The sequence below is a fragment of the Dipodomys spectabilis genome, unplaced genomic scaffold, assembly GCF_019054845.1.
Source record: "Dipodomys spectabilis isolate Male_0828 unplaced genomic scaffold, ASM1905484v1 ptg000262l, whole genome shotgun sequence".
NCBI lineage: Eukaryota > Metazoa > Chordata > Mammalia > Rodentia > Heteromyidae > Dipodomys > Dipodomys spectabilis.
In genome coordinates this window covers 5,549,176-5,570,844 of record NW_024870939.1, presented here as the reverse complement: position 1 = coordinate 5,570,844, position 21,669 = coordinate 5,549,176, and the positions used below count along the sequence as shown (strand labels likewise).

The following is a 21,669-nucleotide window of genomic DNA, read 5'->3' as shown; positions in this document are numbered from 1 at the left end:
ATCTTAAACCCCAAATTCATCTATTTTATTCCACTATTTAGGTTATATTAGCATTGACAATTATTCTCTAAAACTTTAGAAATTCATCAAAAATGGTCAAAAAGTAAAAGTGTACTTTAGATATCTTCCAAATTGCCTCATTCATTTTTCTTATCTATATTTTCTAGCCTTACATCTTAAGGGAGGGCAAAGAGGAAAGAACTTTGTGTATTCACTGGGTACCTTTTGTATATATGTCTTTCAGGACAGATTTGGTCTAAATAAATAGAATTTACTAATGTAGCAAATAGCATTTTATGACTCCATGGAATGATGTTATACTTGCCATCCTGTGTCATTGCTAGTGACCTTCACCTGCCTCTTTATAGGAGTGATCCTGAAATGACTTGGTAATTCTAAGAAAACCATGTGTCATTTTCTTCAGTTATGCCACAAGATGCTTCACTCTATACCCTGGTTCAAAGTTTCTGTAACACTGGCACCAAGACATTCATATCAAGAGAAAACAATCCTGTCTGCCATTTGCATGTCACTTCCAATATAGTGTCTCCCCAGTCCTTTCTATACTGACAAGAATGAACAATAAAATTAATTTACTCTCCCAATTGTTAAAATCTTAAGCAACTCCAAACAGAAAGAATGACAGACTGGTTTTGCTAACAACTTTGAAATGGCAAATAAAAGCATCTTTGTTCTTATCTTTCAATGGAGATATTTTAAATAATTGTTATAAATAACAAATCATACTTTTTACTTATTTGAGTATTCATTTATGCCCTTGAGAGAAAAATATAGAGAAACCCATTGGATTTACAAGCATAAATTTCCAGTTCTACATTTCCATGTAAAAGTTTGGAGAGAAAGTATGTTATAAATTGTTTGTACTTAGTTGTAGAAATAAGGAATATATTTCTCTGGCATAGAAATCAGAAACATTATTCCCCTGGGCAGAGATACCTTGTATATCTTAAGAAAGAATATGTAAATCTCTTTAAATTAAGCATCAAACCCAAGTAATTAGTTTGGTTTACAAATTTTGACTTGTCTTAATAAAAAGACAATATTCATTCTACAACAGAATTATTCCACTCATCTAAGAATGCATCCACTTATCATTATATCAGCAGCATTCAGCTTTTGATATTAAGTATTAAAATGCATATTTATTGTGAAAAATGGGAGGCAGAAATGATCATCCTTCAAACTGCTGCTAGTGAAGCAACAACTATACTGTCTCATTACTATCATAAATCCTTAGGAAAAAGGATTACATTCAACATCAACATTTTATGTTCTTAAACCAAAACACTAACATAAATTACATCACTTTGTCCCTTTTGAAACATTTCATGTTGTTATATAATGTGCAAATAAATTAAAATCTGCTTTTGTATATTTCTTAACTACAATTGAATATCTGTCATAAATTTCATGTGAAATTGTTTATATTGTCCTATCAAGTGACTGGCACTGGGAAAGTTAATGTTTAAGTCATTTAATGCAAACATTTTATTAAATTCAAAGCCTTCTTTAATATATATAAATATGTAAAATGTTTCTGATAGTTTGAGTAACAGTGAGACATGTGGCTAAGAACTGAATGAGGCAATTCCAATAGTTCCTTAGGCAGACTAAGTTTTGCAAAGATGGATGGCAAGGGAAAGGGAAGAAAGAATGGATTGAAGAGGAATGCAAAATAGTGGGAAAGAAATAACACAACGGGAAAGAAAAACAAGAGGCACGAAGCTCTGGACAGAGCAGTCATGAGAAGAAGGAAAAAAGGAATCTGATGTTCGATGTCATCAAGACTTTCTTTGGACTCCATCCTGAAAAAGGGTTGGTGATTCTCATATCAAGGGTTTATTGGAGTCACATAGGTGGAAATTGTAATAACAAAGTTGTTTATTTCTAAAGACAGGTGAATGTTTATGGAAGTAGTTAAGTATGAAAGCTCAAGATCTTTCAGTCATTAGCTTTCATGGTTAGTGTGTAAACCTAAGCAAATCATTTCACTCCTGGCTCGTCATTTTTCAATCTTTTAAATGAGAAACATGTTAGCACCTAAATTGTAGATGGCATGTGAACATCAAATGAGCTAATTTACACCAACCACTCATCACGTCTCAGAGGCATCACTTAATAAATGTAAGCTATGATGCTTTCTAGAAGAGTTTGCCATCTCTTCTCTGATTTAAATAACCTGAGCACAATATGAAATGTCAATATCAGTTACCATATATAGGCCTAAATTTCATGTAAGTCATAATCTCAGAAGGAAACATTATACTGGCAAGGTTTTAGCCAAGGAAAGTTTCTTTTTTAAATAGAGACATGAGAATAATATTCAGAGAAAATTTGCTGATGTTAACAGAGCACTCAAATATTACCAAAAAAGGTCTTACATACTCTCCCTTTCTTTGATCTGAAGGAGAAAAATTAAGGTAGAATGTTACCAGATATAGGTAAGTGCTGCAGCTTCCAAAAGTGGGCAATGTATACAATGCAAATCTTAGATGAGTATTACATGATAGATAAAATAGTTTATCTCATTTAGTCAAAACCAGAGAGCAAGGTAACTTGGTGAAGGTGAAGGTATCTATACATGAAATGAATCCCCATTAAATTAACATTAAATTAGAGATACTGCAATTTTAGCTTAGTAGTTCTAATCCTTTTGTGTGTTGTTAGATAAAAAGAGCACTGACACTCATAAGATATTAAGAAAATAGATTAATGTAATGGCCTTGAACCAGACATCATGGAACATGGAGAATATATGAATATATATGCCTTCAACTTTCAATCTGTGCTATCCTAAATGAAACAAAAATATCATCAAAAAGAAAATAACAGCTGAAAAACATTCCATTCATTTAAAATCCCCCTCTACACTCTAGCCTTATTTAAATACTATTGAAAATAGCATTGTGTAATGAAGGATGAAAAGATGCTCAAGCAAGAATTATATGAATCTTCATTATCATGTGGACTCTGACATAAACTCTCATGTTAGAGACAGATTGCAGTGTTTGGAGACAATAACTACCCTGATTCTCAGATATCTTTCCAATGGCTAAATGGATAACTCAGATAAAAACTGTTTAAACACTTGTGTTATACTCCTGCAATGCAGGGACTCTGAAGAAGTTATTTCTGAACATATACAGAAGGACAAGCATTACTTTCTCACAAAGTGATTCATCAACACATTTTTCCCATTATTATTACAGTATCTAGTATTACCATTCTGTGATGACACTGAACAAGTATTTACTTGTGTTAGGATAATATGAGACTACAGTTTATAAGCCTTAAATTACAAAAATTTATTCCTCACCTTTTTTTTTTGGGGGGGGGGGTTCGTCGTGGGGCTTGAACTCTGGGTTTAGGTGCTGTCCCTCAGCTCTTCAGTTCAAGGGGAGCACTCTACCGCTTGAGTCACAGTGCCACTTCCAGTTTTCTAGTGGTTTATTGGATTCAAGAGTCTCACAGACTTTCCTGCCTGGTGATCCACAGATCTCAGCCTCCTGAGTAGCTAGGATTTCAGGCATGAGCCTCCTCACCTTTCTTAAAGCCAGGAGTCCAAGATCAAATTATCTAGTAAGGTATAGTTTCTTTGGAGATGCCCTCCTTTGCCTTATAGGAACCAATCTTGTTGACAACTACTCATATAACATCCTTCTTTATGTATGAGAGACAGACAGACAGATAGACACAGAGACAGATGTCTCAATCCTATTGCTCCTACTCTATAATTTCAAAAGTCTCTTAGCCTCTATCACCTAGTTCCAAAGCCACAGCCTCAATTTTACTAATTTATAAAACCATCAGTCACATCATATACTTGTCAGCTTCAACTATCATAACACACCTGTAAACCTGGGTGCATAAGCAACAGAAGTTTTAGTTTCTTGTCATTTTATATACCAGCTTTTCATACACTAAAATGTTTTCCATGTATGTTTCATTTAAGGGACATCATTTCTCTGGGAGCTCATACGACATATTGCTGCTAACACCTAACACAAGGAAAGAGATACAGAAGATAAGCCTGTTGTTGCTGCTTCTTGTAAAGACAATCATGCCATCCAATCAGCAAACCAACATTATTAGCTCATATGAACTGAAATACATCTTTAGAGGCCCTGTAATCTAATATAGCCATAACTGGAATTATAGCTTTAATTGGAGAAGGACACAAAATTTTAAAATGAGAGTCCTACCATAATAATATAATGAACTGAGATCAGACAAGTTCAGGCGCGTTCAGGGTGGATGGCCGTAGGTCCCATGGTTTCCCTTATTTGCAATAACTAGTATATGTCTGAGACAAGCAGAAATAGTCAGATAAGTTGACATTAGGTGAAATGAACCCCAAGATAAGGACTCAAATGTTTTTTTTCTTTTTTGCTATTGTCTCTAACATATTTATAAGATGATTTTTGTTGTTGCTTTGTATGTCCCTCTCCCACAGTATAACCCCTGTTTTCACTGTATTTGATGTTGGTATAATTTGTGGAGGGGAAGAGAACAAACAAATCGTTTAAATAGGGATACAGGTGGACCCATTGCAACAATGAGATGAACAAGGCATTATGTTGAGAAATGAACTTTACAACTTTGGCGGGCAGGAGGGAGGCAGGGGTTTAGGTGGGGAGGGGAATATGGGAGGACAGGAATGGTAAGGGGAAACAAAGAAGGAGGTAACAATGCTTGATAGGAAATGTATTCATTACTTGCTCATGTAATTGTAACCCTGTGTACAGTATTTTCACAATAAAAAACTTATTCATAATTTAAAAATATATAATGAACTGGATCAAGAGTCTAGAAGCTCTGGTCTTACTTAGGAAAAATAAAAAGGAGAAGAAAGGGGGATTGATGGCTAGCATGTGTCCTTTGTGATGCTCAAAATATCCTAAAATGTGTCATGAAAGTTTTCATTAACTTTAAATATCTTCTACTCCACAGACTTCGGGCCACTGGGGAATTGTATTTCATTATCTCTTTCTATTCTCTTCCATTTTCCTAGTCTTTGCCTTCTTTCCCCCAAAATTCTCTCTCTAGTATCAATCACCTTACATGATCAAGAGGAGAAAAATGGTATTGTCTATATTCACTATTTGTTTAATTTAATACAAGTTTTCTGCTTAACTTAATGAATTAACTATAGTTTTAAAAATATTTTATTGTATATATAGTAAAAATCAACACACACACATATATGCTTATAGTTCCAAAACTAAATTCAGTTTTAAGCATACTACAGTCAATTCCAGGTATTGAGGAGTTCCCTGATGTTCTAAGTTCTAAATATAGTCCTTTTTGCAGCAACTCTTTCTATATCTATCTATCTATATACATATAATTTTATGATCATTATTATTTTTCTAACTAATTAGTAGACAGAAATTCAGTGGCAGTATAAAATTTTATTGTTCTATTGAACATTATTGGCCAGAGTCAATGAACCTTCCTGAGGAAAAACTAAAGTATATTGTGTTAAAATATAATTAAGAAATAAGAACTCTTAAATCAATATGCTAAGAACAGTGGGAAATTATGCTCTAGGCTAGACGCACTAACTGGAGTTAATATCAGCAAGTCAAGGACAAAGAAGAAATACGCTGACTAGGCATGATAATAGATAAAAAGTGACCTGCTCATGCAGTCAGAAGCACAGGATATCTGAATCATAAGTAATAGAGAAAGTAACATAATCACAAATTTAACTTGAGTTGAATGGTAGGTAGGAAGTAACAGAACTAGAGATTTATTGATCAGGGAGTGATTTTGGTAGGAAAAGTAGAAGTGTTGCACAGAGAACCAATACTAGAGGAATGATGGTATCTCTCCCTCCCCCTCTCTCTCTCTGTCTGTCTCTGTCTCTGTCTGTCTGTCTCTCTATATATATGTATATGTGTGTGTGTGTGTGTGTGTGTGTGTGTGTGTGTATTTATAAGTTGAGTATAGGCCAAGAAAAAACATATCACGGTTAATTTATCCAAGTTTTCTGGAACATATCAACCAGTCTAGCTTTATAGGGAAACAAGAACCAAAAGGATCAGTGAAGTCTGTGTTCTGTAGTGGTGTAGAACTATAATGACATAAACATGGCATGTGTTGGAATTAAGTAGTTAAAGGAAGTGACAATCTCCTGTGATCTTCAAAATAGCAGCTGGAATTGAGGATCAAATAGAGAATGGTATCAAAGTGCCTCCAAGAAGCTTTCTGCAGCCTCACATCTCACATGCAGATGATATCATCCGATGATTTACTATCACAAATAGCTAATTTCATCAATTATGTGATGACTCTTATTATTTGCAGTGTCGGAGGACATCGTTTTATAACCCTCTGTGTGTCTGAGCATCACTTTGATTTAAACTAAAGATGAATTTAATGATCCTTCCCTAAGTTTCTCCTAGTCATTACTGCTTACTTGCTAACACTTTGGGGTTTTAATTCTTTTTTCTTTCCTTTTAAATTTATCGCTTGATGGAAACAATTGAGAGGTTTGTACATTTTTCAACAGTGGGAGTCTTTATTAGCTTTTAAGTAGATAAAAATATCCCTTTTCCCCATAGTACAAAGTGGAATTGGCTATTACTACCATCCAAGTAAATTAAATTACTTTAAAAAATAAAGGAGTAGATTGCGAAAATGTTTAGACAAAAGAGTTCTCTAGCTGAATGAACATTTATGGGCACTTCACCACCACAGTAAGGTAAATTCACCTACAAGTAGCTATTTAGAAAACATGGGCGTAATGATAGTTGTTAAGTTTGCCCAACCGAATTAGCCCTAACTTCAGACAAAGGAGTTGAATATCTATGCAATCAAATTGATGATAATTCTAAGTATGGTGCTATAATCATTGACCGAAATATGAATGGGGCTAAGTGAATAAGCTTAAATTGATGAGACAAAACATAATCAGTAGTAATGAATTGAACCTAAAATAAAAGAGAAAGTTTATTTGGAAATTCAAAAGCACACCTGTAGACACTGTTTGGTGGCTTCAGATTGGAACATAGTCTACCTTGTTACAAGCCAAACACTCTCATGAAGAAATAGAGAACTGGGTAAACCATACTATGTGCTCCCTGTTGGGCTTATAACTTTAAGAGACAGCAAATTAATTTAACATTAAATACTACTGTCAGGCCCGGCTAAACATTTGAATCAATTGAGATGTCTTATTTTATTTTAATTATTTTTAAATAATAGGGTCAGGCCATATCTGAAATTAATCCTGATCTAGTTAGGTATAAGAAAGGGATCAGAAATAGATTAGTTTTTAAAAAATCAGTACAGCTTCATCAGAGCTGTAGTCATGACTAAAGAACTACCTTGAGAAGTTTGAATGTCTAGATAAACTCAAATGGTAAACAAAAGAAAGGAAGCTTTCCTTTCTTCTTGGTGTCTGAATTAGAGGTGATTGTTTTTTATTTGTTTGTTCATTTTTTTTTTTTTTTTTTTGGCAATGGGAGCCAGGAACATAAGCATAACGATGTCCCAATCTTCTTATCTTGGGCAATGGTTAGTCTAAACTGCTCATTATAATTTAGTTATGACTTCTTGGCAAGAGACTGAGGCAGTTGGGGTTGTGAGGTGAGGATGATATCAGCAAAGGCCAGGATATATAGTATGTTTCATAAAAGGTTAAGTGTTGGAGTGAATTGCTTTTGGAGAAGAAACAATATATTGGTTTACATACCAGAGCAGAGGTCCTGCCTGTATATACAAGCTCCCTATGGTACCAGCCTTCTCTGTGGATTCAGAAGCATCCACTTTCTAGATCAGCAATAACCTGATAATCTTCTCCCTTCATCTTGTCACTTTTCATACACCTCTGGGATGACATTTTACCATCTATAATTTTACAGTGTACAATTCTGCTCACATTCATCTTCTATATCAGGTTATAGGTTCTGTTTATTACTTATTTGTAGTTTTTAAAAATAGTTGTACAAAGAGACTTCAATATCTCAATTTATAAGTACCATGTATCTTGATCAGTATAATCCCTTCCATTATTCTCCTACCCCATCTCTCCCAAATTCACTCATCCCTTTAAATTACCTAGCTCCATGTTCATCTATGTTCATTGGGTATTATAACTACATAGTTTCTTTAAGGTCATGGAAAGCTTTGTTCATTCTACCATCTTTAGCTCTCATTGTAATATCATTCATGTGAATATTTGTAGGCTAAAAGCTGAATGGAATCTGAGACCTGTTAAAATGTAAAGCTAAACAACAGTAAAGAAGGGAAAAGGAAAGGGAGAAGCTCACAGTTTTTGAGGCAAATCCCTTCTAAAAGAAAGACAATTCTCTAACAAATATGTCTCACAAATTTATACATTCTTTTATTGCATATTTAATTTGAGTATTCTAGGCAGACATTAACCAACCAGTCAAAACAGTACTTTGACAATATGGAACTTAGATTGGGCAAAACAGACATTAAAGCAGCAAGATAAACATCATCAAAGACATTTAATATTTTGATAAATGTTGCATAGAAAATAAACAGGGCACTGAAAAGAGGAATGACTTACATATGTAAATTATGGTGGTATGACATTTTAGGCTAGTTGTTTAGAAAGGTTATCTCTAACAGGACCTTTCACAAAGTCTTAAAATAAGCTAATTCTAAAAGGAAAAAAAGGAAAGAAAGACAAGAAAACAGAAGGACATCATTGAGAGAGAATGGTGAACACAAAAGCCCAAGTATAGGAAAAGGCTTAGTGAGACTGAGAAGAGAAAGGATGCTTATTTTTAACTCTCCACAGATAAAGCAGAGAGTGGGGGTCAGATGTCAGTTTATGATTGAGTGACCTTTGGACCTAATTGCTTTACACAATGAGACAAGTTCCCTTGGGCCTGTGTTAGAAGCCATGGTATACTCAGGGCTGCTTCCATGGTTCAAGAGTGTCCTGTAAGATCTTCACTAAGCAGTCAGTGGACTTTCATCCTGCAGGATCAGGTTTGATCTAAATGGCCTGAAAGAGAACTTCAACATTCCCACCAGGAGGGTCAATCTAACTTCCAAGGTTGTGGGAGTCCAACTCTTTGGCTGGACACCACTGAGAACTTTATTTTCTGAGAGACCTGGACCTACAATTAGAAATCTGCAATGCCCACTAGGTAGGAAGACTTTCTTTCTCTGCTTTTCTGAGTAGGATTATCCAATAGAAAACACAAGGAACTTGCATCCAGATCATCTTGTCCTTAATTCAGTGGTTAATTAATAAGTAATCCTTATCCTCTGTTACATACTCAAAAGCTAGCACAATATTTAAGTGCAGAAAAAAGCCCAAAGAACTAATTTCACTTTTTTAATGGCTGAAAATAATACTTCAAAGATTAATATTATTTTAACACATGAACCTTAGTTAAAATTCTAAGTTTGGAGTCTATAAATAAAGGTTTATTGAAACACAGCCATGTTCATTCATCCACATTTTGCCTAACCCCACTTTCACACCATAAAACAGAACTCATTCTTTAGTTCAGAGTTTAGTAGTAGCAATAGACTCCCTATGAGCTGTATGCTTTTAATATTAGCTGTTTATGGAAAAGGTTTGTCAACCACTGTGATAAATGTCTGCCATATGAATGAATGAATGTGCACATAAATAAATAAACTATGATAGCAAATTCACGTTCATATAATTACACCTTAATAGGATATACTCTGTGGCAGTGATCCAGAAATTATCCTAGACCTTTACACTTTTCATTTCAAATGTGAAACCAGTCTTATTTATGTATCATTCTGTTAGTATAAAATATATTTAATCAGAATAAAAGTCTTGATTACATTTTCTAAATGTGCATCTTCTATTTTCATAATTAAACATACATCACAAAGCTTTTTTTGTTTTCATTAGAAATGACCATACTCCCAAGGAGTTCCACTTATACTAGAATCAAAATAGTCAATTCATTCTATCAGGTATTGTAAGTACTTCTGGGGTTTTCCTTCTTTTCCGTATAGGTTATGAATTCTAACCTGGTATATACTATTCTGCTTTATAAAGGCAGAATAGTAATCAGTAACTTACCTTAATGGAAATATCCCTATAGTCTTAAATGTGTATTTTCTGACTTTATAAAACATTGTAACAATGAGACACACAAGACACTATGTTTTAAACTTACAACTTTGAGGGGAGGAGGGAGAAGTTCGGGAAGCGGGGAAGGAAGAGATAGTAGGAGAAAAGCAAAGGAGGGGTGACAATGTTCGATAGGAAATGCACTCATTACTTTACTCATATAACTGTAACCCCTCTGTACAGTATCTTTACAATAAAGAAGGAAAAATATTGTAAAAATATTGGTAGAAGATAATGCGCATTGGGAGTGTCCAAAAGTGACATACTTTCAAAAGAAAAATAGAAAGTTACATGCTCAGTATCCAAGAGACATTCTCCCCATAAGTTTAGGACAGTATACGTGGTTTTAACACATAATAAAGTAGCCTATCAAACAAATGAAAACTAGAAGAGTCTACACTATGCATTGGAGAAATTGAAAGAGATTTGAATGAAGAATGTCTTCATAGTGTGGCCATTTCCTGTTTTTCTTCCCTTTTCCAAATTACTAGAATGTATTAGAATAAAAAAAAAAACTCACACAGAAACACAGAATCTGTTGCATGTACTGACAATTTCTGCTTCAATTTGTTTCCTTTTTGTACAGTTTTAATTTTTCCAAGAAGAAATTTGGGCATGCATAATGACCAGTGTCTTTCCAGAGCACATCATGATTGGTCTTCTAATACTTTAGGAAAGATTTGTCCTCTCTGACTATTACTGAAATTTTCACATTTTCCCATTGATTAGAAAATAATGCAGAATATCACATTTTATCATTTCTATATTTTATTTAATTACCTTAGAGACAAATCTATGTAGACATACTTAGATGGGATGGTTGCTTACAATACACTATAAGGGATTACTTATGCTCCCTAATTCAGGGACCAGAGTCATAGAAAGGAAGCCTTGAGAAATTAATAACAGTTAATTAATTCAGCTCATTAGCCCAAAACCTCAGTGAAAGCTGAGAGTGCTGCTAATGTAATAAGCTTCCCAGTTAATGGAGTCAAAGCTGACTTCAAAGAACAGCTAGTACTTCATTCATTAATTTAATCAACTCTCTCCATACCTCATAGACAGTCCATCCTGGTAAGAGAATAATAAAGATGCAAGGGGAAGTTCTGTACTGATACCCCATGATGGACTTGAAAGTTAAAATTTGGAAAACCACCAGTGAACAAATAATACACATTTCCAACCTTGAATAAAAGCACAGCAAGATAAACAAATTCTATACAGCAACTTTTCTCAGAACTTAATGTACAAAGGATCCAAACAGTCCAGCCAACATAAAAATCAGCATTTATTGTTCTTAGCATTGTATCTTCTACATAGCAGCATTATTTCACACAGATAAGCCTGTGAACAAAACAGAGTTGGAATAGTTATTAACATGGACTGCTATCTTTTGTGTTTCTTGGAAGATCTGTAAACATATCAATAAATCTAATAAATAATTGAAGAAAATCATTTTTCATATTAATTATAAATTTAATATCCAACAAAATGGGCGAAAGGATGCAATTATATTTTTCATTCAGTGGCTAAATATCTATTATTAATCTAAGCAATGCTTTCAATGAGAACACATTTTATATTGTTGCTCTTTGCATGTATTCCTAGTCAATTTGCCAATCACCTTCGATTTATCATCTGCTCTTGAGTTTAGTATCTTTCCTGTTTTTCTGGAGATTCTTTTCTCTTTTAACTACTTTTGGGGAGTGAAGTCATTGTATGCATCCAGGATTAAGTTGTCACAGATAGTGTGGGCCTTTACTGGAAGAGGAGTTTCTTACCATTAATTAACCAATTGGAATAAAGTATGGGTAGAAGCCAATGACAAGCAAGTTTCACAAAGTTTTCTGAGACAATACCTTCTTCTTCTTCATTCTAGTTCAAGTATTGTCCTTCCTTATTATTCCATTCAGGGAATTCTGAAAAGGAGTCTTCAGTTACTTTACTTCCTGTGACTCCACTGTTCTGCCACATTCTCCTCCTCCTCCTTCCTCTCCACTTCTTAGCAAATCGCTAGTATAAAGAACTCTTACTTCTGTAAAGGCTCTTTCTCCAGCTTTTCCCACAGTGTACATGAATTATATGTTAGTATCCTTTTTAATTCATTCTTCTTCCTTGAAGAAGTTTCTTGGAAGTTTGGATTTGGTCATGAAGAAACCTTTCAAAGTAAAAAAAAAAAAATACCCTTGACACAAAATACTCACTTGCCTAGCTGGATGGTAATCAGAGAATGAACTATCAAAGATCAAGTCTTCACAATCTGTTTGGAAACAGAAGAGCAGGTCTTAATCTTTCTAACAAACTATATATATATATATATATATATATATATATATATATATATATATATATATATATGTATATCCATAGAGATTACTTTGAAAGTTTTACCATTTAGCAGACATCAATAATTGAATCATTTATTGATGATTTCAAATTCAGAAGTAAACCTAAATGCATCATTATAGAATGTGATCAAATAGAACCATTTGACAATTTGATTTGAGCTCATTACTCATGATGGTCGGAATAGGTCAAACTTAGGAGCTGTGATAGTCAAGTGTTGAGTCAAGTGTAGGAAGCTATTTGAGGGCCTGACATGGTGAGATTATCAAGAAAATTCGATTGAGAGAAACTCTAGTAAAATCTGTGATCCAGGTTTCAATTGTTGCTGAGACACAGTGATAATTTTATTCATCCCTCAGATTAGCTGATAAATCCATTCGTGTATTGTATGGGCCAATTCTCTTTCTGTGTTATCCTACTAACTTAAATGCACTGAGATTCTATCAGCTTTAATCAAAATTCCTGAAAAGAAATACCAAAATCAAACTTGTTTACTATACTTATTACCTATCCGTTCTTGTCATACACTAATAAACTGAGTAGAATGAATTTTAAATAATATATTCACAAATATAGCTTTTCTTTTTTGTAACCTTGGCAATAGCCATAGGAATATAAAATAACCTTCTGTAGCAGCTGGTATGGAAACTAAGAAGCACTCACAGAACACATTAACAAAAAGACAGGAATGAATTTGGCTACTGTAGTACAAAGTGTCTAGGACAGAACTGAAGTCAGTTCAATACTAAGAAGCAAACACTACTAATCCTTTGACTGCTGATGTATGTTTCTGCTTGCTGTGCCTTGTTATGGCTGCTTCTTTGTGCTAATAAAGTATGTTTGGTGCTCTTGTAAAAAAATAATAATATATTCACTTAGCAATTGTCCTTCATTTTAAAAGCAATTCCACTTCCAATGAACCCAGTGTCCATCTTCATTGAGGAATTCAATTGTATTGAATTCTTTATCATAATTTGTATGATAGTACTTTTTCAAAAGCTCTTAATAGTCCTCGAGTAGCCTTTAATTCTGGATATTAAAGATGAAATGTCATTGAGGACATTGAAAATCAACTTTTTAAGACTTCTGTTGAAGGAACTCATATTGAAATGTGAACAATGTTCATGAAAAGTTAATAAATAAGATTAATGATAGTCCATAGTAATTTAAAAATGATAGACAGTATACTAGTTACAACTAAAGCAAATATTTTGGCAGAAAAGGGTAACTTTTAGAATTTCATGCTCATAACAAAGGAGAAATTCAAAGGCCTTTGATCAAATATATCAAAACTTCACTTCAAATTTCTCTCCCATTAACTATTGAGATACATTCATTCCTCATTTTCAGTATAATTTATATAGATATAAAAAACCAGTGGAATCAGAGTCAACATTAGAATTTTGAGGCTATATCTATCTGTAATTTCACTCTGCCTGAAAAGGTTTGAAAATATTCTATTCCTCTGACTGAATTGCTAACACTCTTAGGTCCTATAATTAAGGGGATCATGTTACTTAATTTCTTTCCTTTCTTCTGCTCCCTCGACTATATTGGAAGTAAAACATACTCAGGGAATATTATAAATGAAGACTTCAGAAAACTGGAGCATACACTACATTTTCTCAGCTTCTTAGTGCATAAAGCAGATTGAAAGCCTGGATTACAAGCTCTAGATGAGTCTGCTCCTTGCATTTCCTTGAGTCTCAGCTGAGGCCAAAAAAAGACAGGATACACTCCCTAAAAAGATGCTGTCAGTGTTAAGACAGAGTAGCAATATGTCTTCTTGATGTATTTCTTGTTTCCTAACCATTAAGGAAAAATGATGAAATGAGTAACATGATCAAAATGCTCACAAACTGACTGTTCAATTGAAAACCCTGTGTAAAATGACTTAAGAGTAACTACATAATAATAAAAGGGGTGGAGGTTCTGGAATATTGAAATTTCTAAAAGTAAAACAGTTAACCCTACTTACCTTGTTTTCAGAGGATTCGCCTAACGCTTAAGAGATTGAAGTGATCTTAAATTAGCCATAGGAATGTTTGCACTTAATCAACATCAGATTTCATTATAAAATATCTTTTATAAAGGTTTAAGTGTGATTTATATTCAAAGAAGCAAAAAAAGAAGCAAATGGCAGAATTTCCATTATATATCTCAATAGCTATCTATCTATCTATCTATCTATCTATCTATCTATCTATCTATCTATCTATCTATCTATCTATCTATCTATCTATCTATATCTATTCCCCTAATGGGATTCTTTTATTTTCTGTATATCCACTGTCTGTAAATAAAACATGGTTTCCAGAGCAGCCAATGAGTAGTCATGCATGCTAACAAGGACATCTTTAAATAATGTTATTCTGCGGAGCTACAGAGTGGAGCCCATCAGAGAATGGATGGAACACTGGGACCCTTAAAAAAGCTTGGAGAACACATTTACAAAAATACCAAAGCTACATTAAGGGATACTTTGTTTTGACTACTGGAAAGGAAACAATGATGCACACAGGGACCCAGGTGGTTAATGTACTGTACATTATTACTCTAAAATACCAGACCTCTGTCTTTTAGCTGCTCAGAAACTACAACTTCAGTTGATTACATTGAGCCCTACAGAATAGAATGGAAGAATAAATGAGCAAATGATGCAGATATTCTTTCAAATCTTGCCAATTCACTTTGCTGTTGAGATGTTGTTACTGGTCAGTTTATTAGGAGGGCACTTTACAATTATTTCTATCCTACAAGGAGTTCCAAAGTAGTCTGCAATACAAGAGGGGAAATGATATGAACTTTTGTTTATATCAGTAAAGAAATAATAATAAATATTTCACCTGTGAGAGAAAAACAAGTTTTCTGAGTTCACAAATGATATAACTAGAAACCTAAAGCTCCGTAGTGAATTCAAGTGCCTTGACTTTGACAGTCTACTTAATTTGAAAACAAATGTCATGCTTTCTTAGCTATGAAATTGTTCTCTTTCATTATAGTTTAAATCTAATGTCTATGTAAATACTAAAAAATCTAATAATATGGACATATAGGTTGCTGGTTTTCATCTTTAGATTAACTTGGTTATGCAGAAGAGTGTAAGGCTCTGATTGACCTTTACTTTCATTTCTCATAGATTTTGGGGGTTCAAGTATTAGCTCATTGCAATAACAGGAGAAAGTCCAGTAAGTGTGCAATATAACAACTTAGAATCATAACCTGTGCTTTGTCACCTTCAGAAATTTGGCTACTTTGGAGGCCATGAATCATTCCTTTAAATGAAAGGGTAGAATGCATCCCAGTGCTTGTGGCTGTTATTGGGAATACCTTAATCAACAAGTTAAGCTCTTTTCCTTTACCTATTAACCAGAAAGTAAAATGAATTGTGCTGCCCAGGGGTTGGTCTTCTCTAAACCATTTCTTCCTATTGCAATGCCTATATGAAAGTATTTGCTTGATTTCTCAGCATTGTCAGAGTTGTGGTGACCCATGACCTTGATCACACAGATCTCTCCCTTCCTGACACACTGACATACTCTAGAGATTTGCCAAAATAGAACTTGCTGACAAACATTTCATGCCCAGACACTGTGCTGATATATAGAGGTTTAAATGAATAAGGAATAATAAAACACACAGAACTGCAGATTTGTAGTAAGGTATATTAGAGCTAACTTAATATTTGATATCTAAGAATTAAAGCCAGTTATCCTACAGTCTGTTTGTTTATCACACTTTCAGCACCCAAACTCATGACAAATGTCTAATCAAAACTATTAAACACAACTTTGACTGAATATGTTTTTTTGAGGCTAGAATTGTATATATCATGACTTTTACATATCAACTCATTTAATCACAGGCTATTACTATTGGCAACTAATTCATTACTGTTACTATTACATAATTCATTTCACTACTTCTTGAAAGACTTACTTAAAATAGTGCTGACCCTCCATAGAAGTCATTATGTCACATCAAAATGCAAATGTGTTTATATGTATATAGGGAGATAATATGAATATAATAAAATATATGTACATAAATTAATCTTTATTATGTATAATTATATAAACACATGTATCCATATATTACAGAATATACCTTACTATATATACATATATGTACATTTTATTTTCTAATTCATTAGGAAAACCAATCAATTGAAAGAGTTTAAAGAGAAGGAAAGATAAAGGCAGGATAGGAACTTTATACAAGCTATTATCAATCATTTAAAATTGATCTATAGTCTGAGTTTGTTTTTGATCACGTATTATTTCATTAAGAACGTTGCAACACACAAACACTGATATGCATGTATGAAGATTCAAAACAAAATTCTCAGAAAAACATGTCTTTACTGCTTACTCTGATACTTTCTATTCCTCCTCAATTAATTTTTAAATGCTTACCTAGTCTACTAGATTAATTTCACAACCTACTAATGAGTTGTGATCTTTCATACAAAGTACTACTTGTCTACATCTTTAAAAATGTGCAGAGGTGAATTTTATTCTAATAAGATGTTAAAAATATAATTCTCATGCAAATAATATTTTTTCAAGACTATATTAATTATATTAGTGAGAATACCAGTAAGAAAATACTAGAGGTTGTTTAAAGAGCACTTGAGGAACTTATGTAATAATTGGAAGAATGACTGCTGAAGATTAATTCGCAAAGACAGATTTAAGATTGGTAAAATTTCTACAGAATAATTAGGCCAGAAAATCTTTTATGGTCAAGATCTCTACTGAACTGTAAACTAAATCGATTTAGTTTCTGCAGTAAGCTATAGTAAAAGTCAGACCTAGTCCAGTCAACAAACAAGCAATATACCTATTATATTTTTTTTCTTTATAAATAAAGAACTAAGTTCCTGTGTTTTGAGGTACATTCATGTAATTCCAGCACATAAGAGGGTGAGGCAGGTAGTTCTTGAGTATAAGAACAGCCTAGCCTATTCAGAGAGACCTTGTCTAAATAAAGGACTAAGAATGTGCACTGCTATCAGAGACTCCTTAGTTCATAATACCTTTATTCAAATGTAGAGATGTACCTACTATGCTTTAAAATTCCCTGTTTGTTATTTATGTTATTTCAAACTTCATGTGGTGATATGTTAATGATACAGATATATAGATGTAGAACATGATTTTTTGTATTTGATTTTGTATGTAAAGTATGCATAATTTCCTCTGAACCAAGATTTGAGTCAAGCAGTATCAATCATTTTTGGTTAAATTGAATTTGTTTTTTGTTTGTTTTTAAATTAGTAATGGAATCACTGGCTGATAACCTGAAATAGCATGGAGAATAGAAGTATTATCTGAGGCGAGTCTTTGGCTATCTGCAGCGTTTCTGTAATCAACCCATCACTCTTTGTGTTTCTCATACCCAGATACCACACCACGTGAAGCCGCTGCCCTACTACAGCTACGAACAGCCAGTGATGGGGTACTGCCAAGCCCACCAGCCGCTACACGTCAACAAGGGCTATGAGACCATGTCTCCAGAGCAAGAAGAGAGCCCCAGCCTAGAGCTTGGGAGAGACCACAGCTTCATAGCCACGATTGCCAGGTCGGCAGCACCGACCATTTACCTGGAAAGAATAACAAATTAATGGTGAAACCAACCAACATCTCATTTGGGGAACTTGCCACGCGGAGGGAGTGATTTCATTTTCCAAGGAGAATGGTTTGCCCCAAACCGTGCCCCCAAGCAAGATCATCGTTCCTGTGAAAACATGTATGCATAGAGAAAAAGGGAAAACCAAAACTGCTTACGATGGTAGCAGATGCAAAGCCACTGCAAAACCGGGAAGAATTGTTGAACCTTCTTTGCTTTAAAAAATATGAAACAAACAAAGATGTTCCCGGATGTAAATAGTCAAAGAGTGTTAAGTTCTTGTAAAAATAGATTTCACCATAGCTATCTATAGGTTTGTTTGTATATTTGATTTTTTCTACACTGCATGGTTCCTGGGCTGGAGAAGCACGGGAGGGCTTGTACAAGGGGTGGGTGGGAAGTTGGGGCGACATTACAGTTTTCCTTGTTAGGTGTGTGTAACACTCAGAGAGTTCATCTCAATTGCTTTCGTTTTAATTTTCCTTTAAAAAACTCTTCATTCTTGTTTGTTTTATTTTATTTTAGTTTCCCCTCCCCACCCATCAAGTTTATCTCTTTCCAATTCTAATCATGGGCATAAAGCTCATGTTGTTCCAAAAGAAAATTTGAACTAACAAAGACCACAAATAAAGTTGACCACAAGTTTGATGAAACTGTTGGAATGAAAATTCAACAACATGAGAAAAATATCTCTTCAATACAAGACAGTAGGAGTTCCGTTTCTATTTTCATTGTCAGTGGACACTGTGTAATGTACCTAAGAGACCTGTGAAGATCTGGGAGTGTGAAGGAAAGCAAGTTTATCGTGGACTGAGGGTTTGTGGACCATGGATGAACCTGCCACGATGACCAATTTCTAAACACGAGATTATGTATAACATTGCTTTTAAGTTACATATTGATTAGCTTTTGTGTAGTTTTTATCAATAAAAGCAAAAATGTTAAAAAAAAATAAATATACTATTTTGTGGTTGGTACACCACAGTCCATCTCCTGTTGAGTGATTTCGATTTGTGGATTTCGTAAGCCTTTATTGAGGTAATTCAGTAAGAATCACTTAGTATCTGTCAAATGCTTTTTGTGGTTTCATGGTTAGGTAGGGAGGCCCTAAAAGGTTGAGAAGAAATATGAGGCCTGAGTTATATACCAACATGTTACATCGTTAGTTTTGTAGATATGTGGTCTTCCTCTAATGAAATAATATAGCATGATGAAAAGATAAATATCAATGGGAGATTTAGAAGCTGCACAAACATTAAGGAGAAAAATGACTGCATGAGAATTTATTACTAGCTAAAAAGAAGCATGGTGGCCATTTTTAAAAATAGCTAAGGATACACTCATCAGTTCAAGTGGTTTTTTTCTTGATATTGTTGTGCTATGATACTATATCTCTGTACTACTCAGACTCTTACAAATAATCTCTTAATATATTCACTTTTCCTATCAACAATTCACATCAACAATTTTAAAAATGATGCTTATACAGCTTTGTACTACTGGATGCTTTTACGACTAAGTTGGCAACTGTCATTCATTTAAAGTCCTATAAACTTCATATCAAAGTAAATAGCCTCAGTATATATTTTGCTCCTGAAAGCATTCTGTTTTGCTGTTGCATAAATTAGATTTTCTGTTAAATTCTACCTTAATTGGAAATTTTTTAATGCCATACTAGAGGGAATTTCAACCAAGGGAAAATTTTGTTTAGAATTGGTTTGGCACATGATGGAAAGGGCCAATATTGTCATATTCTAGCAACTTTTCTGTTAGTATTGATGATAAGTTTAAAAGTTAGAGATATTTCTTTGGCATTGTAGCATTTCTTTTTTGACTTGTTCAGTGGATTTGGAGTGCATTTGTACCAAATTAATGGACTTTACAAATACAAGGATTTCCTTATTCCTTCTTTTCAGCTTGTTCACATCTACCCAGTATTACCAGACAATCCATCCTTACTAGAGTTAATTTACTGGAAGCCACCTCAAAAATCTTATAAAGTAAAAGTTAAATCAGCTACAGGTTAATTCTTGTTCTTACAACCAAAAGAGTCATAAATTGATTTGATTCCTTATATCCTTTAAAGCAGGAGTGACATATGTCTCTGTAAGTCACTTTCTTTCCATTCATCCATGCATAAGCCAAGTTCTGTAAATTAATTGCCCCGGACTGCTTCTTCTCCTTCAGTCTAAAAGAATGCCTATAACTCTCAATTGTGACCCTAGCAAACAGAAATATTTTCAGTCTTTTAGAAGTCAGGAACACTACTTATTGATTATGGGGAAATGTTAATGACTTCTGCAAAAGAAAGTTATGATTTCATTCAAAACTTGCCTAATTAGAAATTTGATTTTATACTATAATTTCATTGAGACTTTAAAGGTTATATACAGGTTCCAATTTCAAAGTTGAAGAGTCTCACAGAGTCCTTTTTTATAGCAAGGGCATTAAGAACATGCCTAATAGCCATTAGGATTGTAACACAGTTCAGATTGGAACAGTCAATTATCCAAGCATTGTGATTAACTTTTTTTCATAAATTCTCCTAGTAATTCTGAGTTTGGTTTTACTTATTACAACAAGTAGTAAGTAACTATCTGGGGTCAGAGGCTTGATAGATATGTACATGGGAATTACTGTAGCTTACATTTTCATCTTGCTGAAGCTCAGCTCACAATATTTCATGTATGACCTTCTGAGACTGAGGATATAAATAATAAAAGGCATAGCTTGTGATATTCCAAAGAAACTCAAATACTTTCTAATATGAAAGAGTATAAGAAGTTTTAATATTTTAAACAGTTTTACTTCACAATACAGCAGTATGGGTGGTAGAGGGGGATCAAATAAATGCCCCCAGCATTTCTTTTTTGCTTCAGGCTATAATTCCATGAATGCAAGTGAAGATATTGCAGACTTACAGGACTCAGAAGGGGCTGATGCCAGAAAAGAGAGGAAATGTAGTATCCCTTTGGTAGACTTTTGCATTCTCTGAGTAATCAATGTATTTTAAGTATATTCGGCAATTTGGGTTGATACATAGCTTAACATTACTCTATGCTATATTAAGAACACCAAAAAGTCATAGAAGAGTACTAAAAAAAGATTTTTTTTTTCAAATGTATACTTGGCTGGGCAAGTTACACTTGGGCTATATCGTTGGTCTCATACATCTAAAGAGAAGACTTGAAGCATAGAAAATAAAATGTTTAAAGTTGTATAATCTATTTTGTATGTTATGCTAAGGAAGACCAGGAAATAGAATCATTCACTAAATGAAGGCATCAATACCCACCATGCCCGTAACCAACAGTGGAGAGAAGAAAGAGCAGCAAACCCTCTCTGCCTTACAGGTCCATAAAATTGAAGAAAAAATGATAGTTTACTATTTAGATGATGAATCCAAACCTTCTATGGTATTAACCAAGTCCTTGACAAACTCTCTATCTTTGTACCATTTCTGAAACAATAGTCTTTCATGAAATTTTATTTATGATGTCTTGTATTAAATTACCCTTAATTGTCTTTCATTTACTAGCACATAAATAGTAGCCATTAAAAATTTGAAA

The 21,669-nt window shown here is 33.8% G+C and overlaps 1 protein-coding gene across 1 annotated transcript in view; it reads left to right on the top strand.

The window, feature by feature from the left end:
- Positions 1 to 18,095, top strand: part of Lrrtm4 (leucine rich repeat transmembrane neuronal 4) — a 748,759-nt gene extending 730,664 nt beyond the window's left edge. The window contains exon 3 of the mRNA XM_042699744.1: positions 17,874 to 18,095. Coding sequence (XP_042555678.1) covers positions 17,874 to 18,095 — 222 coding nt within the window. The remainder of the gene's footprint in view (positions 1 to 17,873) is intronic.
- The last annotated feature ends 3,574 nt before the right edge of the window (positions 18,096 to 21,669 follow it).